This window comes from Frieseomelitta varia, unplaced genomic scaffold (genome assembly GCF_011392965.1).
Source record: "Frieseomelitta varia isolate USP_RPSP 00005682 unplaced genomic scaffold, Fvar_1.2 scaffold_315, whole genome shotgun sequence".
NCBI lineage: Eukaryota > Metazoa > Arthropoda > Insecta > Hymenoptera > Apidae > Frieseomelitta > Frieseomelitta varia.
Genome location: NW_025110052.1, coordinates 16,038 through 43,014, shown reverse-complemented (window position 1 = coordinate 43,014; position 26,977 = coordinate 16,038). Strand labels below are relative to the sequence as shown.

The 26,977-nt window shown below is 30.5% G+C and overlaps 3 protein-coding genes and 1 long non-coding RNA gene across 9 annotated transcripts; 3 read left to right on the top strand and 1 right to left on the bottom strand.

Annotated features, from left to right (window-relative positions):
• The first annotated feature begins 66 nt into the window (after window positions 1-66).
• Window positions 67-1,641, top strand: LOC122529914 (MORN repeat-containing protein 3-like). Its single transcript, XM_043656439.1, has 4 exons — window positions 67-388; window positions 502-794; window positions 908-1,095; window positions 1,168-1,641. The coding sequence occupies exons 1-4, from the start codon at window positions 198-200 to the stop codon at window positions 1,339-1,341; spliced, it is 846 nt and encodes a 281-aa protein (XP_043512374.1). The 5' UTR covers window positions 67-197; the 3' UTR covers window positions 1,342-1,641.
• On the bottom strand, window positions 434-11,398 carry LOC122529913 (calcium release-activated calcium channel protein 1-like). The gene is given in 6 exon segments (XM_043656438.1): window positions 434-2,763; window positions 2,988-3,116; window positions 3,841-3,903; window positions 3,905-3,916; window positions 5,474-5,667; window positions 11,285-11,398. Coding segments are annotated over 6 exon segments (963 nt in total). The 5' UTR covers window positions 11,319-11,398; the 3' UTR covers window positions 434-2,232.
• LOC122529915 lies at window positions 3,113-13,028 on the top strand. Its single transcript, XR_006306876.1, has 14 exons — window positions 3,113-3,634; window positions 3,776-4,097; window positions 4,336-4,904; window positions 4,986-5,045; window positions 5,163-5,166; window positions 6,957-7,182; window positions 7,279-7,671; window positions 7,844-8,261; window positions 8,356-8,530; window positions 8,779-9,570; window positions 9,661-10,056; window positions 10,515-10,867; window positions 10,991-11,883; window positions 12,303-13,028. It is a non-coding gene; the product is annotated as an uncharacterized LOC122529915 (long non-coding RNA).
• Window positions 13,029-15,160: 2,132 nt separating this feature from the next.
• On the top strand, window positions 15,161-26,777 carry LOC122529912 (SEC14-like protein 2). 6 transcript variants are annotated; one of them, XM_043656434.1, is made up of 11 exons: window positions 15,161-15,361; window positions 16,739-16,967; window positions 21,002-21,074; window positions 21,980-22,023; window positions 24,736-24,853; window positions 25,046-25,255; window positions 25,553-25,633; window positions 25,709-25,908; window positions 26,224-26,366; window positions 26,425-26,576; window positions 26,647-26,777. In XM_043656434.1, the coding sequence occupies exons 2-11, from the start codon at window positions 16,917-16,919 to the stop codon at window positions 26,757-26,759; spliced, it is 1,185 nt and encodes a 394-aa protein (XP_043512369.1). In that variant the 5' UTR covers window positions 15,161-15,361; window positions 16,739-16,916; the 3' UTR covers window positions 26,760-26,777. The 6 variants fall into 6 exon arrangements, with proteins under 6 accessions (XP_043512369.1, XP_043512367.1, XP_043512371.1 ...); XM_043656432.1 differs by having other exon boundaries at window positions 15,348-15,474; XM_043656436.1 differs by lacking the exon at window positions 15,161-15,361 and adding an exon at window positions 15,384-15,474 and having other exon boundaries at window positions 16,813-16,967.
• Window positions 26,778-26,977: the final 200 nt, after the last annotated feature.

Genomic DNA, 26,977 nt, shown 5'->3' with positions numbered 1-26,977 from the left:
TTGTACATTAATATATTAATATTAATATATTATCCTTACACTTAGTATTAATCTATTTTGCTTTATATTTCAATTACATTCGTATTCATTTGTTTCATTGGAAAATACTATCATCAAGGAGAACGATATTTTCTAAAATGCAATATCACGTTAAATTACATTGATACATTACGTTTTTTAAATTCAAATGAAATTTGATGACAAGTGTCGCGATGCCTTTCTTAAAGTGCATTAAAACTTCGTACACTAAACAAAGAATAGAAAATTCGAAGAGAAACGGTTTGCGTCACGCTATTTTCACCCCTCAAACCAAAGAACTTTTCAAAGGTTATTACATAGGCGAATGGAAGAACGATGTGAAGAAAGGCAGAGGTAAAGAAGTGGACAGGTACTTTAATTACTGTATTAAAGTAATTGCCGCAAATCTATATTCGAGTAAAGAGTCTCTCTTTGAGATATATATTTTCTTTTGATATTTTTAACGTGGTTGAAATTTCGCAGAGATGGCTGGATGTACGATGGTAGCTGGTTGAACGGTAAAAAACACGGTTGCGGTATTTTGAGCAAAATTTCAAGAAAAGACCATACTATTCGTCGATATTATATTGGGCAATGGATAGCTGGGAAGAAACAGGGATTCGGACATAATTGGTTCAAAGATGGTTCTTATTATGAAGGCGATTTCTGTCGAAATAAACGGCATGGTTATGGTCGTATGTGGCATTGCAATGGAGATTATTATGAAGGCGCTTGGAAGGATGATCTTTACCATGGCATGGGATTACTCGTCAAAGGTTTTCCTTTTACCATTTGCCTTATTAATCTTTCTGTAAATAAGAAATAATTTATTGTTATTTACCAATGCAATAATTAAAAGTGAATGGAATATTTAATGCAATTTTTACAGATAATGGCAACAAATATGAGGGTCAGTTCATCAAGGGCAAGAAAGAAGGTTACGGCACGTATTATCACATAGTTACTGGCCAAGAGCAGCGTGGTTTCTGGACAAACGATTGGTTTATAAATGGAACCATATCGGATGCAGATTTTCGACAACGTGCAACTTGTCCAACACCGTATCCTATTCCGGAAGTACATAACAATTATGAGCAAATCATCGAGAAATTTTTATTCAGTTTGTAACAATTCTTACTTGGTCCATAGGTGGAAGCGATAACGCGCATTAATGATTCTCAAAACACTTCCGAAATTATGGAGGATGACCAAAAAGCGGAATTCGTTTTCATCGAAGATGTTTGTAAAAGAGCACCAAAGCGTATAATTGAGAATATATGCGTGTCCATAAACACGTGCTCTTGTTTAAATTCTATTTCATAAACATATATTCTTATTTTTCAGAATAACATGCAATACAGAATGAATCGCTGTTGTTTGTATAATTTATTCTAGCAAAAGTACTTCAACTTTGCATATATCTCTTTCTATCAACATATGTATACTCGTATAAACTGTTTTGTTCGCAATAAAAGCTATATATAATAATTTAATTGCCACTTTTTTGGTGACGGCAGTAACTTGACGACCATGTGTAAATATAGACAGAGACAATGAGACAGGAAATTATGTTGTCTCCGCGCAAAAGAACTTGAATACAGGACATATTACGTGAGAACGAAACAAACGAACGAAATAAAAAGAATCATAAATAATACCGCTTGACAGGCATGTTTTTAAACATGATAATAAGTACATTCAATGGAAGCTAGTCACGCATTGTCAAAGGAAAATATAAACCTTCATTTCTGACTGTTTTTAAGCTATAGCTAAGGATATATTATACAATAAATATTACCGCTTACGACATTGCTTTTTATAAGTTAAGTCGCTACATGAAAAAGGAATGTTTCACGTTCAACATATAGACTTTTTTTTTCCATCATTACAAATTCATTGCGATATGGATAAATATGTGAATCGATATATGTATCACTTTGCCTATCGAAAGATCTTATTGCATATAGGCGAATCAATTTTGAGAAATTTCACATACAAGACAGTTACTTTTGTGGTATTTTCGATACAGTTTTTTTTTCCTTTTTTAAATCTTCGTAAGTCGTTTTGATTTCTCCTTTGAATTGTTTATATATAATTGTAATATGTGTAATTGTAATATGTATAATTGTAGCCTGACCAGACAATCAGAGATTCACTATCCTTCACTCAGGGAAGTTATCACATTTTGAAAGTAACACAAATCATGGATTGTGTTCAGACCACGTGCGTCACACCAGCAGTCTGTAGTAAATTCACACCATTTCTACCTTCAACGTCGGTCGACTCTATTTGTTCTTTAAGTAACTCTAGTTCTCTTATACCGGAAACTGTGACTTCGTATTTGTGGGCCACCAAACTCCGATAGAAATGTATCGCGAATGCGAGAAAGATTATTAGTACCGGTATCAAGACAATACAGGCGGACCAAGCAGCCACTTGTGAAAAGTCATAGAACTTCACCCAACAAAGTATTGCGATTTCCAACAAAAACAATAAAAGTCCTAGTAGAGTGGAAAATGCCCACGCCACTTCGATGTACCAGTGTAGACGTTCGTGTGGAGATTCGTGTACTAAGCTTATACTATGCAGATTGCACACAGCTTCAATGTTCGGCAAAATACATGTCGATATCATTAGGGCTAGCATGTGAACAGCAACTAGCAATGTAGTACACACGGCGAAGGCGATAAGCATCTGTGAAGGTACTTGTGTATCAGAGTTCAACTGTACTTCTACCATAGCTACCTGCGAAAAAAAATTTATTTAGTAATATATACTAACATAAGTATTTGATAATGAATTTATAGTTTAAATAATTAAATTAATTCGTTATAATTCACTGTTATATATTATAATTGTCATTTTTAAAATAATTTTAAAATAATTTTATAATGTTTTTATGGAGAATCGACTCGAGAATCTTTTAAACATTTACGAAAAGAGATTGATCAAAATGTTTAATCGTGTACCATGGCAAAACCGGAAAGTAGAGCAGACGTTTTACTCGATGCTTTAAGTTTCGCTCGGCTAAGTTGTAGTTTTCTCCAAGAGAGATAACCCGGAGTGTGAAGGCCATCTCCCGACTGCGACATCTTCGACTGGTTAACAGAAAAGAAAAACAGACAATAGAGAGGGATTATTAACACAACGTTTGTGAAACAAGAATTGAGTGGAAGCGATTGGTTGCATAATGTGCTTAATCGAAAATGGTACGCTAACTTGTGCCTCGGGTATCGCGCGAGCACAGTGACCAATTATGCGATTCAATTGAAACTTCACTGATTTACATTATCAACAATGCAATACCACTACACTAATCAACAAAAGGCATTTTAACATATTTATAAATTTCACTAAATAACACGAGAAAAATAATAAAATTGTGTGACTTATGTGATCATTAGCATATAAAATTATAATATTAATCCATTAATTTCTGTTTCAGTAAATTCTTTCCCTCTTCATATCTTTAAAAAAAATCAGTAAATGATTTGTATAAGATACCGATATTGTACGAAATGTTTAGAAAGTTGCAAATATAAAAGTTGATTCATGAAAAGCTCGTGTGTATGAATAAATTATTTTTAAATTTGAATCACGATCATGAAACTTACACGTAAGTATCTTAACTGTGTTTGCCGTTTTGAAATGGCGAGAGATCAACAACGGTCGTATTCATTCGGCATTTCAGAATCGTAATACTATCCATATAGCAAAATCATTGTTAAAAATACATCTAAGATAATTGCACATCTAGAGGTAATCAGCGTTCGGATAATTGGCGCTCAACTGTACAAGCACGTAAGAAAGAAAGACACGTACCGAAAGTAGATGGCAACGTCGGTGCCAATGGTAGAACTTGCCAAAAGTCCTGTGTAGGACAAAAAACCAACGGGTGCTGAACCAAACAAATAAGAAGGAAAATTAATGGAAAGCCACTAAGTACAATGCAAGAGAGAGAAGATTCAAGTACTGATAGATTGATGCGGAAAATTTGGCAAGTGGTAGTACGATACAGGAACGAGTAAAATGCATCAATAAAAAAAAAAATAATAATAATACAAGTTTTTAACTAATTGGTAATTATAATAAGCTTTTATTTATACAAAATAAATTTGGCGAACAATTTTTATATATTATACAAATGGTTAACTAATTTTTCTAATTGCATAAAAATACTATTACAACTTTATAAATAACTAGTAATGCAAATATCTTTTTAGTAAATTCCTATAAAATTAAATCTTTTGATTCACATAAAATAAGTCTACAGAAAGAATTTTTTTATAAATCATTAATTAATATCTTTATCAGCAGAATAAAAATATGAAATGAGATTAGAGCCAGCCTTGTGCACAAGGATATGTGATAAATAATCGATTCGCACATTCGCACATAGTATACACATAATACTTTGTATGCTAAGCTAACGCGAAGCAGTTTATATACGTATTTCGTGTATGCTTTGTGTTTTATGTAAGTCGAATTCACGACTAGGAGAATGATTAACGCGAGAATAGTTATCTGGCTGAAATGAATGTTGGACGATAATTATGTTTCTTCGCTAACAACATAGAAGTAACTGGTAACTTTAAACAACTCCGATTGATATTATCGGTATTATTATTCATTATATAGTTATCTTCGACTGCTTCTCGAATGTTAAGGTAAAATTTAATTTCCTGTTTTTCCTCGTTGTTTATCAGTATCCTCTAGGTAACAAGTATTGACATTTCTCTTTAAATTTCAATCTGTTTTATTTCACGATCTTCCGATCATAAATTGTCAATGGAATCGAGTCTTGATACAACGATATCAAGAGAGTATGATTTATCGAAGGCGAACAACAAACAAATTGATCCCCGTCGTTGGAGTTTAATTGAATGGTACAGACTGTTCAATATGCATGTACTCTCGTTTGTAATCATAAAGAATTTTATACTAAGTATCGGAGATTCTTTTTTTAGACTTTAATTAATTCTTAGCGAGACGGTGGATGCTTGATAATTGTGATTATAAGGAAAGAGGTAGGTTGTATACACAAAAGATTAGTTCTGATGATTTCTTCTTTTTTCTATTTTATTCCTTCTTCTATTTTATAATTATTTGCAAACACAAACATTCCTAATGTCTACAACTTTCAGAATGGTAAGCAATCATTTCTACAATACACCAGAGGTATTCATATTTGGAAGACAAGATTCAATAGGGTTGGTTGTAGTAATAAAGCCGGTTTAGAAAGGTCAAGCAGCCATCCGTGCACATGCGGGTGAACAATATCATTGTAATAAACGCGAAAATAGATGAAAAAATGGCTGTGTATGTAAAATCGCAAACATAATATGTAATGAGAGACAGCGAGTATAATGACAGTATAATATCTAGTGTGACACCCGGAGAGAGATAAAAAGGAAACGAACTGCGAGATCAAAGAGACAAGGGGAGAACTACCGACCTGACAGTCGTGAAACCGCTTATGGAAGCAGTGGCCGTCAGCGTTGCGCAGATGTGTACGCGCCACGTGTACGTGGATCGGCAAATGCGAGGAGGGGAGTACCGCTCCGTCCTCCGCGCCAAACACTGAATTGCGTCCAGTGCTTGTCGACCATATGGACATCAGGCTCGATTTTTGCGTAGCTCTGATAAATGCTAAAACAGAAAAAAAGCATTACATTAGATTTTGCAACGATAATGACTAAGCCGCGAATATTTTCACAATATTTTCAAGAATCTTGTCAAAGATATGAAACCTGAATTTGTTTTATCTACTAATATAAAGAGAACTAGAAATAATATAAAGAGAACATTTTGTATATTCTTGCATTCTTAAATTTCCTACAAATGGAGTTGGAATGTACACAACGTGTGAAAGTATAAAATATTGAAGTGTTGTTAGGAAAATTCGCGAGAATTAAGATAGAATTAGATTTCTTATCATTTATAATTTCATGAAAATTGTTTCTTGAGATATTTTTTATCTCTTTTTTAATGAATTATATATTTCAAATATGTTTTATAGGCTTTGGAAAGACTGCAAGATGTCTTAACGTGAACAAAATGCATAATATAAGTGCATTTAATATAAGAGAAATTGTGTCAACTAAGAATCATCCTTTTGTAACATGTACATACATATATTTTTTGTATGCGAGAACACCTTAACACGGTCAATGACATGTTTTTAGTGGGAGAAAGTGAATGCAGAAACTGGTCTTGACTAGATATGACTGTTTCTGTGATAACTTGATCGTTTTAATTTCTTGTATTTCTTTCATTTTGTTGCATTTTATTACTATGCTTGTTTCTTTCATTCTGTCTGTTCATACTTCAATATATTATACATGTATATGTAAAATATTTTACGCTATTTACATAGCGAATTCTTACTATATACATAGACAATGGTTCTAGAAAGTATTTAAACGCTTATAGATGTTTAGTACAGGAATCACAAAGTTATACTATAAACAGTGTTTAACTGTTGCTAAACATCCATTATGTTAATAAGCCCAAAATATCATGTTAACAAAATTTAAAAATGTTTCATCTAACATATACAATATATTCATAAAAGTTTTTTTTATGACACGCGCTCAAATACTTTTGTGAATCTGTATGATATGCAGTCTTCATGGACGAACAAGTCAATTAACGCTTTTGAGAAATAAACTACTCGTTTGTATAGAAAATGTGGATTCGGAATTTCATTCGTATCATTTTCAACGGGTCGTTAAAGGCGATATCGAGTAATGAGGACGCTGCATGCATAACGTTCTCTTTCATTTATTCGCTATTACGCAAACGATACATTTCCCGCAATCTTTTTGTATCAAACCACATAAGGGTCCGAGTACTGAGATAAACGAATGTACACAAAAATAATATTCAATTTTATTAATCAAACTGATTCACTAATTGATATATTTCTGTCTCGATAGGTCATTGTACCAAATGAGATCGTCACAAATACACGAGAGCTAAAAATACGTTGGTACTTAAAAAGATAAATAGCACTCTGAATGAAAATAGAAATTGAGACTAAAATTATTTAGTGCAAATAAAAAATAATGAAATAATTACTTATTACATAGAATTTTTGGAACAATTCAAAATTTTGAATCATAACATAACAACATAAAATCAAGGTGTTTCGAAAATTTTAAGGTAATTTTTATTTTTTTAAATTGCATTTTTATAGGTATCTTTTCATATATCAGTCTAGAAATAATAATAGACTAATAGAATAATTTTATTTTAAAGGAAAGAGATGATTCATTCTAATGAATTTTAAAGACCAGTTGTATTTGAAACCAGTTTTCTTTTTCACGTAACTACTCTCGCCAATTTAACCTTGATTGCGTGCCGTCGAACAAAAAAAAACTAATAGAGATTGGTCAAAGATAAACAACAAGAGGAAAAGAGCTTCTTCTTTAAACATTTTTTTCTTTTCGAATCATAAACATGTTTAAACAGGTTCGACCAATGTTCCAGTTCATGAATATCAAAAGATAGATAGTAGTGTATGTTTCATATTCGAAACATCTAGTGGAGTATCAATTATCATTAGAAGTTTATCAATACATACAAGAATAAGATGAGCAACAATTAAAAACGACTTTTTTAACGTAGGAGTAAATTGCATCTTATAAAGAGGTACATAAGATAGATGGTGTATGTAACATATTCAAGAAATACTAGATAAAAATCATAGATTTCACATATACAAATGTAATATATTAATAAAAAACATATTAATAAAAAAAAAATATTAAAACATATTCTAATTATACATTTGTTTTAATTCTATTTTCATTGTCTGTTTCAGGAATAACGAGGAAGAATCAAATGAATCCTAACTACACACTTGGAATTAATATCTTGGTAGATATAGAAAATAAAAAGAAAAGTTTTTCAGTCAGTTTTTGCGTCAACCATTTAGTCAAATCAAAATGCTTACGTTGGGATTTTTCATAAAAAAGACCATAAGGAATTACCTACATTGTCATTGGTCATGTTGCAGTTAATATAGTTCAGAGGTACGTGCCAATATCACTAAAAATACAGAGACCGTAGAATGCGTAGAGAGGTTGCTGTTACGGCTCACGTACGAAATTAAATATTAATGCAGCTAAATAAGAGCGATATGTAGCCGTTGCTTGTAAAAAATGTTTAACTTAATCTGATAGGATGCTTATATCACGTTATTATACACGAGGTTAACAAATTGCCGGGAGCGCATTCAGGTATGAACATCCGTAAGAGATAAAGGATATACATATATACAGTTAATTATAAAAGTCCATATATACTAAAAATACATTTTGTATTTCATTTTAGAAAAAATTGAAATTGGTGTCAACATAAAATAACTTTAAACTTTTTTGGTATATCAATGTATTTCTCAAAAGAATTAAGAAAATAAGAAACATGCAATTTATGAAAATTTTAGAACAATGTTATACCAAAGAATATCTACCAGATATTAATACAATATCAAGTCTATCTTCTTCGTGTAAGTATAACAAGTATATTCTTTAATTTCTTTTCTATAATGAATTGTGTTATTTTACTAGATATATATCTAGATTGCATCGACACAAAATCTGATTATTAGCTCAAGCTAATGTATTTATTTTTTAAGATATATGTATTTGTTTTCGTTACTATTGAAAATTTAGCATGGTAGGAAAGTAACATAAATATATGATATGTAATAAAACAGAGGAGATTTAAATTAATTTCTCTATCTCTAATTTCAAGTTACGAAAAAGAAGAAAAAGATGAACATACGAATGTGAATAGTCAGGTGAAATTAAAGCAGATTTATTCATATTCATGTATGCATAAAGGAAAGATATACTAATGAATAATTATAAATGTGCAACTATTTACCATTTTGGAGGAGCTTGGAGTAGTGTACGGATCAACGCGCGAACTCATAATAGAGATGAACGTTCTACACTTCTCGCCAATTAAAAAGAAACAAACAAAAGGTCAATGGTAAAAAAAAAGAAAACTTCTCGTCGAGAAGAAGACAAACATTTAATCCAACATTACGATAGTGGGAAAGATGAGTAACGAAATATTTGAGACACAACTAAATTACGTTAAATGTCAGCGGCGAAAGACACCAGTGTACTGAATAAGAACGCCGCGATACGACACCGACGAACATTAACGAGAAACCACGAAGTGAACCGATGATCATCGAACATTTTCGGTTGTTTGTGGGTAAAACAGATTAACCGCGCGAATAAACTTAAAATTGAATTGTGTAAATAACAAAATAACTTTTCATTGTTTCAGTGAATGTCTCGCAAATAATGTTTTGCGAATGTTTCTAGATTATATTTGTTTAAATACTGATATTAATATCTAATTTAATTTATTATGAATAAGCATTTTCTAATATCTATTTATAAATTACAATCTATCTGTCAGATATTCAATAATTTACTACGATTTTAAAAAAGAATATCAGTATTAATCCTGGACTAGTTGTCACAAATAAGTAGCAAGTTCTTTCGAAATTAGATCAGCTTTAAAGTTATAGTACTTATTTACTTATTATCTAATTAATTGTAAATATAATTAATTGTAAATATAATTAGTTTAAATTTATTTTTCTTAAATGTATTTTAGAAATTTTTAGAGATTTTAAAATAAACTAACCGTGATCAAACAAGATCATTTTCTTGCAATAACGATTGCAACAGCTTCGTTTACATCGTACATCCACATCAAAGGATAGGTGAAAATATAAACTAATGTTCGACCGATGCTAAAACAAATTTACCGTCTTTTCAACGATTTCTAAACATTTTTGGCATCTCAAATTTTGCATCAAGACGTACGTAACTGTTAATAGCATAACAGCAACTATAAATGGCACTTTAAATGGCAAGGTTGCAACAGAAAGTCGATTTACAATATGGAATCTTCGAAGAGTTCAATCATGAATGGCAAGCCCCATGAAGAAGTTAGACATCGAATAATGTTCTCTGATACTGAGAAAAACTCGGAAACAGTTCTTAATAGGTAATTTTACTTATATAACTAATTTAATTTACTGATTTACTTTCCTGAAAAAAAAAAAACACGTCGTATCGCTCGCAATCATGTATGTCTAATACACATGCATTTGCTACTAACTGATCTATTTAAAACCTGATCCCTACAATGAAAATTCGCACTTTGAGGTAAAACTGTTCACTTGTTTGATATTATTCTCGCTTCAGCCGACATTGGACACCTGATTACATATCGAAAGACCGCTGATAAACAAATATAGTAGATACGTTCAAATCGATTGTTATTTCCTTTAAATTCTCACAAATTTTGCACCGTGTGAATTTTCATCCTTTTTATATAATTGTCTAGATAATTATCTTGGTGATAAAATGATTTAATTAATCTGGTTAATTATTTTGTCTATGTAATTATTTAAAAAAATTACTTGTATTCTATCAAACAATAAGCTTAATTTGTTATCGCAGTTCACAGGAAATCCGATTGAAAAATCAATCGTTTCGAGAAAACCTCAGATATAGAATATATTCTTGATTTAGAATATATTTTTGTATCATCTCAAAGACTCTAATATGGGTATGAAAGAATATTTTAATCTCTGCATATATATATAAAATTTATCTAACTAAATATAATAGTTATCCATACTTATTACAAGGAAGAATATTATACTTGTTTCTTACTATATTATCAAATCTTATAGAATTGTATTAATGTATTAAACAAGCCACGAAAGTGTCAACATTTTGCAAGAACAAAGTATCTTCACATGGTTGAAACAATTAATTAGTATCTACGATGCACGCTGAAGAAGTAAGAAGTAAGAATAAAGATTAATTGCAATAAATCGTATCGAGTTGTTAAGCCCATTACTTCGGGACATGGATGTCCTAGAATTTCAATTAATAACATCATTCGTTTATGCACTGCCTCTTCGTTACAGAATTTCTGCGAATTTCCAACGGGTGTAGTTACTTCGCCTTATTGAGATTAAAAAGATTCATAATATCGGATGTTCGTAACAGATTACTCGCAGTATCCTGTTATTATCCGAGAATCATTGTTATGCTGTTATGTACAAATGTATTTGTGGATATATGCAATAATGGCGCAGATTGGGTCTGAGAAATTCTACATTTCATTTTTACTATGAAATAATGGAAGATTATAACGTGACAGAATTAAAAGAATTAGAATTAAAAATAGAAGAAATTATTGAATTCGTCGAATCACTTACAAGAACTGTGCTCAGCTCGTCGACGAGTTTCCATATTAATAAGTCGCAGAGGAACCAATCTAGGAATTCCAATGATTTACCACCAACAGGTTTTCGGAATTTCTTATCAGAAAGTTCATACAAACAACACAAAATTATCTTTTCCTCGACTGAATAAAGTCGACACTTTCGTCGTTATTTGACGAGATCTTTTCACTTAATTTTATCACAATACTGACAAAGCCGAAGTTATTAGTTTGTATTTTTTGATTTAATAGCGTCTCTTCCTACAATTACAATAATTTGATAATTTTATGAAGCATTCATGTTCCACAACAGACGACAAATGAATACGAAAATCGATTCCGTGCATGAAACGACGCTAAACTGTATCATTCAATGTTTCGATAAATTATATTTATCCTTCTAGGTTTAAATAACAATATATCCCCCACTCAGAAACGGGAATATAACATGGATACACTCTTTCATCTGAAGATAAGATGAACGATGGAAAACTAACGGAAACATAGAGGAACTGAACGAAAAGAATGCAATATCGTTAGATTCTATACTTAACCGGCCACGGTACGACGTGCAATGTCCCGTTCGAGAGAAAGGTATTTCTTAAGAACCAGACTTTCCTATCCACTGATATTTTCTTTAGATCACTAGCATAGATTGTCACCCAACAAACCACGCTTCTCATATGACAAACTTTGGAATATTGCATGTCTATTTTATGTTATATGTTGGCGTGTGAATGTCGAAATAGATGATGTGATAAGATCAGAATCAGTTTCACCTTGATTTCTTCAGTAAGAAAATGGAAAAAAACTTATTTATTAAAACACTGTAAAATATAAATATACACTGAGATGATAAAAATCATAACAAATTAATTATTTCTTATGTTAAAATAATTTTTTAAAAGTATTCATTAATTTTATATTTACATACAATAAGATGTGCATGCAATAGATACTTTAAAATACAAGAAAATTTTTAATGAAATTCTTTTCTGCTTTCTGTTTCATAGATATTAAAGGAAAAGTTATTCGAGATTGGAGTAAGCGTAATTGTTACGGGTTTTGGGTCATTGGCTCCCGTATGAATACAAACATGCATAGCTTCATTTCCGTGTAAAACCTTGGCTCAATTTTCTGCACTTAATGGTATATACAGACGAATTACTTATGTAATTCAAAGTCAGGAAGGCATGATTTCCTTCCAAAGAAATTAATTTTCCGCTTGGTGAATTTCGTAATAAAACTGATTCTGCGATCAATTATTTAAAAATATGAAAAAGAAATAAAAATATAATAATCTTTATCATAATAAATTATAAAATAGTACCGTATATTTGCGTCTATTATATTATGGAAAAAAAATTGAATAAAATCACATATCGTGATATTATTATATATAAACGTAAAAATTGACGTTTATTCAATAACTTTGAAGTAGTGTAACACAATGTTCAATCGAACAAGTTGTCAATGGAATAACATATTAACTTAATGAATAAACATGATACATAAATAGAATAGATGACGTAAACAAGTGAAATTGAATATGAAATAAATGCAATGGAAAGTGAAATTTTAATATATTTGAATATATTACCATTCATCTACGATAATGGTTCACAACATTATATTACAAAATTCAAAAACTAAACATTGTCATGTTGAAAATTTCGTTTCTTTCGAGAAGAGAATCGAAGCAAATCATTCTTTGTATTTAGTTAAATATGTATTTACTTCTTGAGCATATAACTACATAATATATATAATATAATTATTAGCATATTTTAATATATAAATATAATTACTTTACAACTTTTAGACGCTACAAGTTGTTATTGACGCCGCTTTAAGATTAGTAATAAAACAAATAAAATTGTGCAAACAAATTTCATTTGTTTAATGTCTGTAGGTTACAAGAAACAATTTATTGTTTTATTTGTATTTATAATACAATCATGTATGACAGTTACTGTATGTAAATGCTTGCTATACGTATTTTAAAATTATTTCATTATGTGTAAAGAGATTGACTACTGACTTTGAAACTTGTAACCTACAAATAAGTTTTACAAATAATTTTTAATTTTACAGATAATGTTGGTTAAATTATTATAAAGTTATAAAAAAAAGCTGTTACTTACTTGACAAGGCTTTGGCAACGATCGGATTTGTTTCTCGTAATTGGTAAACGTATTCTGTTGTACAATATATTTCCCTGTCGAAATTTATGCCGGCACAAAACGCCGATAATGTATTCCTTAAAACAAATCTGCATTCTTCGACGCGGACGCGACCGAATAGCTACAATGGCATGAATCACTTCTCCGACATTAATTAATCGGAGTGCAGATTTTTCAGATTGATAATATTACATTTATTTGATGAGAAATCGCACAGGAAACGATACACCACTTATCATCCTTCGCCATATCTGGATGGCCATTGACTAAAGATAAAATAGATGTGATATTACGTAGGATTTTGCGTTTGACGTTCTGAAATACCGATCTTAGAAATGTCAGTTTTTTGCGCCCTCTGTAATTTTTTGCGGCGAATAACAGAACTACAATTTTTATATGCCATACCTAGTCGATAATATCGCATAAAACACGAAAATGAATCAGGAGTTTCGAAATAGAAGAGACGAAAAAATATTAAATGTCAAGTCTATTTTATTTGTTTGTGGTTAATAATGCGATGATGAATCGAATCAATGGTCGAATGTCAAAGATCGATCGAGGTCGAGTGTCCGTGAATCGATATTTTTGTCAAGTAATCTCATAATCCCATGACAGATGGCGCGCAGAGTGGTTTAAAAATGGTAGTATGAAATTTAATTTCGGATACTCTGACATCCATAATTTGTTTATAATAGAATTTATGAATCTACACAAGTATGGCGACTGCAAATTCAAGATTATCGAAGCTACTATGATATTAATACTAATTGTGTGATCAATCTAGTACACTTAGGTAAAGATTTAAACTTAGTATGATATACATCTATCATTATGATCATACAGCGTCATAACGTACATTTTTATATAATAAATTGATATGTTTATCAAAGTATTGAAAGGTTATGTTTAAATTTACGTTTTAGTTTGTATGGCTAGGAATACACAGAAATGAAACGAATAAGGAAAAAATTTGCAGATTTACGGTGATCTTTGGTAAATTCACATAGCAAGCACAAACTTTGCGAAGTATCATCAAGCTATCGTATTGCAAAGTTACTTACAAACTCGCGCGCATTTGAAATTATCCAATTCGCTGCTACATCGTTCCCAGCGTACGCTGTAATCTGCAGAGGAGGAAGAGCTCATATCTCAGTCGTTTATCCTTTTAATTCAATGAACGGTGACAATCGAAACGAATTTTGATTGTTTTACACTTCTTTACGTTGAATGTGAATATATACTGAGGTATACTAATACTTTGTTCACTGACCACATGTCGCGACTCGTCTAGTCAGTTATTAAGGGAGATATATTTTTAGAAAATCCCAAATATTAAGTAGGAGCGAGGTGGCTCAAGACAGTATTTGAATATTTATCACAGGAAACTTTTATACATGATATTTTAAAATTTTATTAGCGCCACAATGAAGAATGGTTATCGTGATTACATTGGTAAAACTTGAAAGGAATTTGGAGACATACATAAAATAATAACAGGAGGTTACAAAATACTTGATGCAAATATATGTGTATATCGCAGATCATCCATCATATTAATGAGCTTCGATATTCAATGAATCATGTTTTACATTTATTACACGTTCCAGATAACAATTATGACTATTGTGTCTTATTACAGGGACAAGGAAATTTCAAGATATTTTATATAATATGCAGTATATGCGTACAAATGTACACTCGTGAAATCACGGTGCACAGTTTGTTTATCTTTCTTAGTTAATGCCAAAGACCCGTTTCACAAAATCCAATCCCAAGAAGTGGTGAGGATAACGTTGGTCAGTTAACAAAGCAAAATCCCGGCAAGTTAAAGCGGTGGGGTGCCCGTGGATATAGCACCGGTCATCATGAACACAGCGCTGAACAGAACGGTACCATTCTTTTGCGTGCTAGTCGGCAGGCAGTATTCATTTTTAGTAGGGAATTGGCTCTCGAACTGGAGCGCGGTCGCCACGACCACAAGAGACACCTGTTGCGCTATTAAGTAAGCCGGCAGCCGCGAAACACGAAAGCTGAACGCAGCAACGATGCGCTCTATTCGAACGTGCTTGCGCGCCAAGTGACAACGTGACTCGTTGACAATTTTCTTTCGACGTTTTTTTAAAAACTAAAAAGAAAGGCTTTTCTTTAAGAAGAGATACGGACTTCTTAATCACTCTTGTAATATTTTCTTTTTTCTTAATCTTCGGAGGTGCATTTTAATGGTGGCAATAGGATCAAACCGGTCGAAGGGAATTTATCTGATTGCAACATCGCATCGTACGCGGAGAGAGTTGAAGTTTTGTGGCTGTCCCATCGATTATATTCCTCAAAGGATACTCGTTATGTAATATCTTTTTCAATATTGTTTTATTGGTACATAAATGATATATAAACGAGGTGAGATATAAATTAATATAAAAGTTAATATACGATTGTATGAAAAAAAGTGCGTATTATCAAATATACTTGCATGTAATTTTATAGAAAATAGAAAAGAATAATACACACTCGACTTTAACATCCACAATTCTACAACAGCTTTTGAGATTTATTCTTCTTGAAATGTAATACGATCCTATTGCCGTGTACATAGTAATGAACCAATTACCTGTAATTACATGTAACATGCGAGATATCTATTACGTTAAATTGACGTCATTGTTTACAGTGGCTCGCAAAAATATTTGAACAATTATCATAATTTTATATTATGTGAATTACAAACATTTTGAATTTCCATTAGTATTCTAATGAAAGACTGATTATGTTTTGACTAGTAGAATTAATTTGAAATTAATCTGAAAATAAACATATATAGAAATCACAGGACAAAATATAAAACTTGTATTAGATTGAAGTGCAAAGGATAGAGGAATGTTCATAATACAGTAAGAAACACAAACTTTTATTTATGTATTTTACGAAAAATCATTCAAATCTCTAAAAACGCTTCGTTGTAAATTTATAAAATTATTATTATTCTGGTACTTCTAGTGTTAAAGATGATCCCATTGAATATTGCGAGTTATATAAAAATAGACAGATAAGTAATTTAGGAATCTCTCCAAATTATATGTTTGCAATATCTATATATTTTCATTTGTTTTCAAATTTTATCATTATAATTGTACTTCATTACAATATTAAGGAAATTTTAAATACACGTATTCACAAAACGTTTCTGTAAGTATCCACATATTTTTGTAAGTCACTGTACATCAATACCATTGCAAATTTCGCATCTAACCATTGCCTGTTTTTAACAGGAATTAAAGCTCAATAGAAGAGTGTTGCGTGACACCTGGCGAATCTGATAAATATACTTCGTCGATTGAGACAGAAATAAACGAGGTAAACGACTATCAACGATAGTAAGGGGCACGCGTATCGTGAAACAGGTGAAACGAAAGCTTCAGAAGCCGTTAAAAGAGAAGAAACGCAAAGATGTTGAAAGTAGTAGGATTGGAGGATAACCAGCGATTCGCATTGATGAAAGTAAGTTAACGTTTTGATTCGAAAGAACGTGTACGACCGCAGGGTCGAGGTCACTCCAAAAAAAGACATTATGAACGTGTCTGACGAATATTCTATTAACGTTTTGGATTGTATGATTGAGTGAATTCGACATTCTGCTTTATTTGATTTTTGCTTGCTAGTTTCAATATATGCAACATATTTCTTTTTATCTATATTATATATTTTAATTTAGTAGAAATCTATTAACTTAGATGTACTGAATGAAAATGCGAGAAAGTATCTAAATTGTGAATTGTTTTTGAAAGTAGTTTATTGAGTACAAAATAATTGATCTTGAATCACAAAGAGGGAGAGAGTTATCGCTTTTACTTGAATTAAGAAAAGAAACAAATCGGTATTATCGATAATTCACAAGAAATAGAATTACATACGCATTTAATAGAAGTATTATTTCATACAACATACTGTGACTTTTCGTAGATTTTTATCTGATACTATGTAGATAATGATAAAAATATATAACTGAATTTTTAAAAATGTGTCCATAAGTGTAAAAAATTCAAACATTCTAAACATTTCTTCCAAACAATTTTCATCTGAATATTTTTTTCGCTGGATACACTAGTAGAAAGCTACGAAACTAGGACTTTTTAAACTAAAATGATTAGAGTGTTAATTATTTAATTATTATATTCAATGATAACAAGAATTTTCTGCAAGATTATTTTAATATATATAACAGAAACCAAGATAAAAATCATATGGTACAGCTTTTCCGTAATTCAAATCAAAGAAATCAGCAATTATCATGTTTATTTTACAAATAATACGACATGCAAATTTAAAGATAAAGTAAATAAATTATCATAGGGAGTGCTGTTGCATAATTAATTTGAATAAACAATGCAGATTAGTAGGAAATCATATGTTTTACGTCATAAAATTTTCTTACATCAGAAACCTTTTACAAATGAAAAGAAAAAGACCAGTCATTATACGTGCGAATTCTTAAATAAAACTAAGTAACTGACGTTACTAAATACATAGGAAATGTTTATAGGATAGTGTTGAATTGATATATTCTCTATTGATATACCATATTAGAAACGCAGAAACTTCTACTTGATTTCACGCGCGTCATTTTTATCAAGAAATGAGGAATTGAAGATGCACAATGTGGTATTGCAAAGATTTATAATATGTAGTAATACAACTAGTGTAAATATGAAGATAAATGAATTCTTTAATGTTTACTTTCTCCAAAATTCTTATATTCTATAAAAAATATAAGAATTTTTGTAAATACAATAATTGAGACTTATTGCTATTGACTTGATGCTGATGAAGTTTCAAAATATTTTATACCTATATAACTAATACATTAATATTATAAAAGTTTTAAAATACTTTCATGAATCATTGTGCAATATGCTTACACTAGTTGCATTAGTAGATTCTATAAATTTTTTCCAAATTTATTCTTATATTCTGATTATTCCACTTTGTGGACATACAACATAATTTTTTTTTCTTTTTTTTTCCAGTCATTCAAATGTAATAACTCTTGTTACCATTCACACCTGTAGTATTCAATCAGTGATTATCATAATGGACGATGCACATCTATTTCCTATCCCTTCGAAACTTTCATTCTACGCCGCCGGCAATGAGCACGCTTTTTATCATCACTTTCGTCGCTCAAAAAACGTGTCATTATCCAATGGATTTCACCTGATGAAAACTACTTTATCGCAGGGCATGTATACACTTCTTCACTCACCGATTTCTTTTTTGAGAGTCGCTAAATCTATTCGTAGTACAAATAACTCCAGGTTCTCTCCTTGTGAAACACAGTTCTTCTATACCTGTTACTTGTGTGTACGATGGTTTTTTTTACACAAACGACAGGATGATCGAGAGTGAGCAGTCCCCCCCCCCCCTGTATTAAAACGGCACTTTCTTTACCCTGCCGTGACACGTCTTGCAACGTGACGCTGTTGAAGATTAGGAGCACATATTCGTACACTATCTTTTAGTCTATCCATTAGTTTACTTATACATGATTGTATGTGTGTGAGTCGCGTCTGTTCCATTGGAGGTTCTCGAATTGGATTACATAAAGGACGCAAGTAGCGTATTAAGCTTGATGTTAGTAAGTTGGATTATGCGATAGTTCCTATAAATTCTGTATTATATTTTAAATAAGGAAGTTTGCAGAAGATAGAGTAGGATATAAGAAAAAGAATGCTTGTATTAATGCACTAGTGGATTTTAAATTCTTTCCAATTCTTTTTTTGTCAATTGGTCAAGTTACGTAATAGATTTTATATTCTATTTTATGTAAGAAATTTTACATTAAATTTTTCATTATCTTTTTCAATTTCTTGCAATAATAATAATAGGTTTTTGTTATTAGTAGAGTGTACATTTTTATGAATATTACTAAGAATGAAAACCAAATAAAAATTTGTTTCATTTTTTAAGCATCATAGCTAGAGCTTTAAAAGTTTTATATATTCTTTATAATTTACAATGTCAGATGACACTGATTTACATTGACACAGAAAAGAAACAATCTCGCGAATCGTGACCGACAAACAGAGATCTTTTGCAATTGTGGTAGTGAAGTCTATGAACTACGTGCTGTACTTGAGAATATACAGAAGTTTGCCATGTCCTTCGTGTAGAAAGATTTTTCAGAAAAAAGAACTAAACTGATGCATGTAATGTATGTAATACGTATAATGTTGCGTGATTTCCTCATTTATATTTGCCTATATATTTTGTACTTTTTTCTAATTATTAGTCACAATCAGACTTACCGTAATATTGCTACATTGATCCATTTTCAGATTAAAATGATACAAGAAAAAAGATATGCAATAGAACATGAATTTTTATCATAATAAATATTGGAATAAAACTTTTATAAAATTTAATATTTTCAATCTTTGAAAACAAAATCAAAGGTGGAAAATGAAGTTTGAAATGATATAATGTAGAATGAAACTTGCATTTTTAATCAAGTATTCACTGTGATAAGATCTTTTTATTTTTATTTAAAATTTTTAGAATATTTTAATATTTAGTATATTTCAATATTATTTTCAGTATTTTTAATATTAATATGAATTTTTTGAGGTAAATTCAACATAAAAAATAGATTTTACAGAGTTCAGTCACAGATTTGATACACGACATGTATCGCTGACCGGCATTTCGATTATGGGCAACCGGATTGAGTTGACCCGTTGAAAAATCTGCGTGAAAGTAAATACAGATGTCTTTGTGTGGAACAAAATAATCGAAGATTTTTGCACTGACCTAACTTTTGCAAAATTGACTGCACACTTTTCAGAAAAACGATTTGCTTTTACTACAAATCATGGATGAGAGGCAGACCAGCAAATTTTCAATGTAATTCTCAAAAAGTAGATGCAGTATGATAGATGCAGAATATAAACATAGGAAATAGATACACTATTAATAATATAGCACATATTTTATTCTTTGTACTATGTCTTATATCTAAATACTTGAAATTGCTTTTAAAGTTTTTCGTTTCAAGATTTCAGTTTCCTAACATTTTCTATCATTCTATTTTCGTCAAAAAGATTTAAAATCACTATTATATTTCTCTAAAATTTGGCCATATAAAAATTTTACGTCTTTCAGTAAAAATAGTCTTTCACAAGTTTCAGAAATATTATACTCATGCAATAAAGTAAAATATTTTTTCACTGAAAATTATTTTTATGAACAGAAACTATCTTGCAGAATTGTTTTTATTTTCATATGTTAATTATAGCCTAGATTTAATAATTCTATTATTAAATTTGAAGAAATTGAAATATTTATAACACTATGAAAATATCTACTGGTAAGATACACTAAAAATTCATTTCGTTTATATTTTTCAATAATACATATTACGTTGTTTTCGTACTATAAATTTTTATAATCTTAGATTTATTTTTCTTTTTACCATTCTGCGTGAAACCTGAATTCTAAATTCAATTGCACAACTTACTTATACGAATTTCTGATTTCAGTTTAGGCGGGCAGTTCAAGACATTCTGAAGCAACCGCATCACGACGATAACTTTCTACTACGTTGGCTTCGAGGTATGAATTCTCGTAATTTGTTGTAACTGTTCGCACGGTTTCTCAACATCGTATGCGTCAAGCACGTGTATCAATACTCTCCAAGAAAATTTATCAGCCGTGTACTCGCAACCAACTATGGACTTGGACATTTATGTCTATTTATTTCATTGTAATCGAAGATTATTGGTTTCCTGACGATTACTGACCACATATGATATATCTATTATTACATAGACACATTGAATGTTCAATCTGACTGGTTGGTTTAAATCTGACAGGAATAAATATCGTAGATGACTTCCTTCAATTATACTAAACAAATTTTTTTTTTTGATAATTCCTATGTACAGTGAGTCACGAAAATATCTATTTGAATTAATTGGAAAAAGATCATGTGATGAATGATCTTTTCCAATATATGATGTTTATTATATCCTGAAATAAGATACACGTGATGAGAAATTAACAATTTGAATGGTAGTATAATGACAACGAATAATGACACGAATGGAACATGTATCAATAGACAATTGTTACGTAAAGTATAAATTTCTTTAATTCTCATTGTATACATTGGAAGGAACGTCATCTTGATGAAGATAAATTTGTCGTGATGACACTCGAAAGTAATGAATTTTCTTGAGAACATTGAATGCAATTAACTACAAATTTTAAATGAAGAGTAAACAGTGTTTTGTTTAAATATTTTGTCAAAGTATCGTCAATATCATATAGACTTTGATAATTCTGATAATATCACGTAGACTTTGAGCTTCAAACACTCAATAAAAGAATGCCGTAGAGCATAAATATTTGACTTTAAATTTGCAATTTAAACAAAATCCTAAACTTAGAAATTTTCAAATTATAACTACGTAAAATTCCTTGATTCTAAAATAAAAATTAATATATATGATTTTCAGCAAGAAAATGGGACCCAAACGCTGCGGAGAAGATGTTGCGTGAAGTAAGTATGTTTTTCCCCATAATTACTGATTCATTCATTCATTTGTTCTCTTCTTCTTTCCCCATCTTTTTTTTTTAGAATAAAAATTATTCAGTTTCGTAGAAAACTCCTTCGCTTTGGAAAAAATCCTTTTGAAAGGGGGACAAACTTACGCTTCGTTCAAACTTACGCTGTACTTTCACATATTTCATGCGCATCCTATTTCAATATACAATTTACGTACGAAATGAACGGTGTAACATAATTAATCACGTAACTAACTTTAATCACCAACTATACTTAATCAACTGACCAAATTTGTAGCGTCTTATTTCAAAATTCTTATTTTCCTCTATTTTCTTTTAGACTTATTGTTGTCTTCTCTTCTTTTAACGAAATGTAACACATATTGTTAGTCGAATTGATTTATATTAGAATAAATATTTGTATAGATTTTTGACCGATTAAGAAAAGATTATAAAAACTTCGACATGAAACAAATTTAGAAGAAGAGAACATGTTCACGACCAAGTTCATTTTGATTATCTTACGATATAAGAGCAAGTTGCCATTTACTTTGGAAGGTGCAGTGGAAAACCATCGAACGATTGAACGATCATTCGAACAATGATTGACACTAGATGTTACATTCTAACGAATTTATTAATTCTTATTTTAAATTATAAAAAGAAATATAAAAACTTGTGTCATTTTGATGGATTTGGCGATTGGAATATTAATAGAAATAAATCGAAGTAGATACGTTGTTTTTGATTATAAAGGTTTACATTCAAATTACAAATTACTTTAATGATCCAAATGAGACAAAATGCTTGTTATTAATTGCAAGAATGGAAGAATACACGCAAATTATTATTGAAAATAATTTGTTACATATAAATCAGTTGAGAGTATCGATTCGAGAGTCGTACAAGGGCAAATTAACAAAAGTGAACGGAGAAAGGTATAAACCTTCAGGTGTATATACGCTTTTTCATATTAAGATTACTTTCAAATTTATAACGCTTTCCTCGATATAGTGTTATCGAGAAATCTGCGCCTTTGGGCATAATTGCAATAAGTTGCAAGTACTTCCTAGCGTCGACTATTATGTTGATCAATCATCCACTTTTCGCGTACGATGGTCTATAGTCTACAGCACCGACAGTCATGAATTTAACCGTGAAAGTTTGAAGAGACGTGTTCCACGATCCTTTGAATTTTTGCTGACGCACGAACGATCTACAAAACATGAACTAGGAATACGAACACTCTTTCTATGGTCTAGTGGCCAACGAAAGAAAAAAGAAAAAAATGCATTTTTCATCGCTTCAGGTACTTCATAACACGGTATATACCTTTCCGAATTCTTCTCGCTGCATTCGCCACTAATTAATTATTCTAATTAGTTTAATTAACGAATGAGCTACGCGTACAAGCTATATTTATTGTTAAAGAAGAGTGGAAATTTATTCACATTGATTTATCTTTTATGTTATTGTGGAATTTTTGTGCTTTATATATTGTTGTAGGATTATTTTATATGGAAAGAATTTTGTTTCAAAATATTAATATTATGAAATATATAAGAACAGAGACTAGGTAATTTCACATTAAAATAATCTTTATAACGCGTTCGTTTGTGTTTGGAAGTAGCATGAGCTAACTTTTTCTCATCAAACTGAATTTATATCGTATTTAGAAAAGAAAGATGATTCGTGTACTTGCGTATGTGAAAAGAATACTTGTTCACGGAACCGAGAAAAATCAGTAACTTTGAACAACTCATTCTTTAAGCTGATGGGCAAAGAGAGAGCAGAATAACTGTTTGTAATGCAAACAGATTTAATATTTCATGCTTGAACCTACTTTTCCATAGATTTTTCTTATAGTTATTTATTAAATTGAATTAAATGAAAGTTACAAAGCTAATATCAGTAAATTGATGAAATAAGCAAATTAAAGTTTAATTTTATTAATACTAAATGGTGGCAAGTAAAATGAAGAATTTGATATGTGATTTGATGCTGTATTGCTATCTGTATCGTGTCATTATCAATTTTTACAATAATTAATAACGTTCAAAAAGACGAAATATTTTAGAAATTTAAATTACGTGTGTACTTTCTTTTTTGCGAACGGATATTGCAATATGTTGGTTGCAACTATGTTTCCTTTCTCGCCTTAGGATAAACTAGAAATTAAATTTCCCAATTCCGTATTTTAATTATTATAAGTAATTCTCAGTTATTAGAGGCTTTTTTAAAAACAGGAATTTTCTTTGAATTTTAGAGGATGTATATATATATATATATATATATATATATATTATTTTGATAATTGTCGTTGTAGTTTCTTGTCATTATATTTTCAAGATAAATATTGAAAATAATAATTTTAAATATTAAATTTATTTAAATTATATTTATTTATCTAATCTGTGAATTTACATTTAGATTTACATGTCTGTCGTAATGTAATTTGTGATAATATTTGTATTAGATTATAGTATCGTGTACTGATAAGAAATATAAACATTTATATAAGATTTTGTTGACATTTATATCAAATATAAGATAATGTTTTACTACTATTTGTTTATAATTCAATTTGAGTGTTTTTAGGATTTTAAATTTAGAAAGTAGGAATATATTTTTTTATCTACTTTTCGTATCTCATTTATTATTTGTTACATCCAGAAAATCTATTTCTAACTTAATGATGAATTTTTAGTCCATGGAGTGGCGAAAACAATGGGAAGTTGATAAATTAAGCGAATGGGATCCTCCTCAAATTTTGAACGATTACCTACCTCACGGCCTATGTGGTTTCGACAAGGATGGTGCTCCAGGTTAATTTTTTTCTTTGATTTTTAAAAGCGATTCATGTGTCATAACTATGGTATTTCTAGTATAAATTACAGGATAAAATTAGAAATTTTAAAACATTGAAGTTAAGCTTTATAAAATATCTAAACGCAATAAAAAGTCTCTAATCATAACAATAATTAAAAATAAAATTTAATAGAAATTAATGTTTGCAGTTGTCGTTGTGTATTTCGATGCATTGGACATTTATGGCATTTTGCATGTGGTCTCGAGAAGGGAAATGATAAGGGTGACCATAAAACGTCTTGAAGAATATTTAAATCTTTGTCGAGAACAAATGTTAAAACATGGTCCGGCGGCTGGTCAGGTTGTCGTAATTTTCGACATGCAAGGTTTCAACTTGCGACAGTATCTCTGGAGACCAGGTAAAATTTACATCGATTTTGTAATCGACCGTGATTGCATAACTTCTTAAAAATTTCATTCGAGTCTTTAGGTAAAAAGAGCAGTTCGAAATAAAGTATTAACCAATCAGGTACTTATATAAGTTGAATTTTCTATTCAATGAATTTGTTAGAAATGATTTATTAATGATGTAAAGTTTACTGAAATGAAGGTATTTTCGTATCATCTAAATTTTTTAAATATAATTGCACAAAATTTTTTAACTTTTAATCATGAGTAATTATTAGTAAATGCTAATTCATGATTCTATTTTTCAGCTGGAGAAGTCGTTATTACTTTAATCCAAATGTACGAAGCTAATTACCCAGAGATTTTAAAGAACTGTTACATAATTAATGGTATACTTTTTATAATAATTAGTAATTATATGATAAAATGATTGATGTATTTTATATAATCGTATTCTTTTATAGCTCCAAAAGTATTTGCTTTTGCATTTTCGGTAGCAAAGAAATTTATGAATGAGTATACTTTGTCAAAAATTCAAATATACAAAGCAGATCCTGCGAAATGGCAGGCAGCGATATTTAGTAATATTGATAGAGACCAAGTGCCTGCTTTTTTTGGAGGTACCCTTAAAGACCCTGATGGTAACCAAAAATTTGGTACAAAGGTAAAAAAAAAAAAACGAGGAAACTAAGAAAATAAAATTTACTTTGTCTCCAGAATTTGAACAATCTTCTATTTAATAATTATAGTATACTTTAGTGGTCGGCAAATTTTTCTTGGAAAGGGTCGTAAAAATTTTTGGCTCAGCGGGCCAGGTAGCAAACTCGAAGGTATTTACATTGACTTATTCATCGCCTGCTAATCCTTGAGTAACAATATTAACCCGAAAGCTGGATTTGGCCTTCGAGCGGATTTGCCGACCCCTGGTATAAACCAATATATAATAAAATTTTTGATAAAAATTTTTCTGTATATTCAGATCTGTCTTGGTGGCAAAGTTCCTAAAGAAATGTATGTAACAAATACAGAAAAAGATAAAGAGACCTTCACGACAGTTACAATTAAGAAAGGTGGGAAATTGGAGCTTGATATGCCAGCACATGAGTTAGGATCTCTACTGAGGTATGAAGAAATTTATAAACCAATTACAATGTGATAATTTTATATTTGTTGATTGTAGTTGGGAATTTCGAACGGAGAATCATGACATTAAATTTGGTATCGTAAAGAAAGACAATAATGGAATACAGAAGGAAGTAATACCCATACGACGAGTGGCTGCTCATCAATTAGACGAGATTGGAATTTTGACTTGTGAAGTACCTTCTACATGTGAGTAGATATCGCGTAAACAATCGTATCGCGAAAATATCAGATATCTTATCAGCCATTTTATTTGTAGATTCTGTTGTCTTTGATAACAGTTATAGCATAATGAGAAATAAAAAAATCCATTATTCTGTGAGAATTATACCGCCATCAGAATCGCAAGAATTGACGTCAGCAACTTCATAATTAATATACGTTGTGTAGGGAATTCGTTCCTCTAGCCTTGGCCCACAGCCAGGGCCAATAAACGTATAAACACAATGTGAGGAACGCATACCTGAGCAGTACCGTAATTGTAAATATTACTTTATGGGACTGACCTTTGTTCAACAGTACATCTTGGCTACAAAGGATCTACTTCCTTAATTATGGGATTAGGAAGGGCACAGAGTTCGTCTGCATAT

Coding starts and splice junctions, on each gene's coding strand:
- LOC122529914 (XM_043656439.1), top strand. CDS start 198: ATGACAAGTGTCGCGATGCCTTTCTTAAAGTGCATTAAAACTTCGTAC. Junction 795..907: donor CATGGGATTACTCGTCAAAG/GTTTTCCTTTTA, acceptor CAATTTTTACAG/ATAATGGCAACAAATATGAG. Junction 1,096..1,167: donor CACCGTATCCTATTCCGGAA/GTACATAACAAT, acceptor CTTGGTCCATAG/GTGGAAGCGATAACGCGCAT.
- LOC122529912 (XM_043656434.1), top strand. CDS start 16,917: ATGTTGAAAGTAGTAGGATTGGAGGATAACCAGCGATTCGCATTGATG. Junction 25,909..26,223: donor ACCAAAAATTTGGTACAAAG/GTAAAAAAAAAA, acceptor CTGTATATTCAG/ATCTGTCTTGGTGGCAAAGT. Junction 26,367..26,424: donor GAGTTAGGATCTCTACTGAG/GTATGAAGAAAT, acceptor TGTTGATTGTAG/TTGGGAATTTCGAACGGAGA.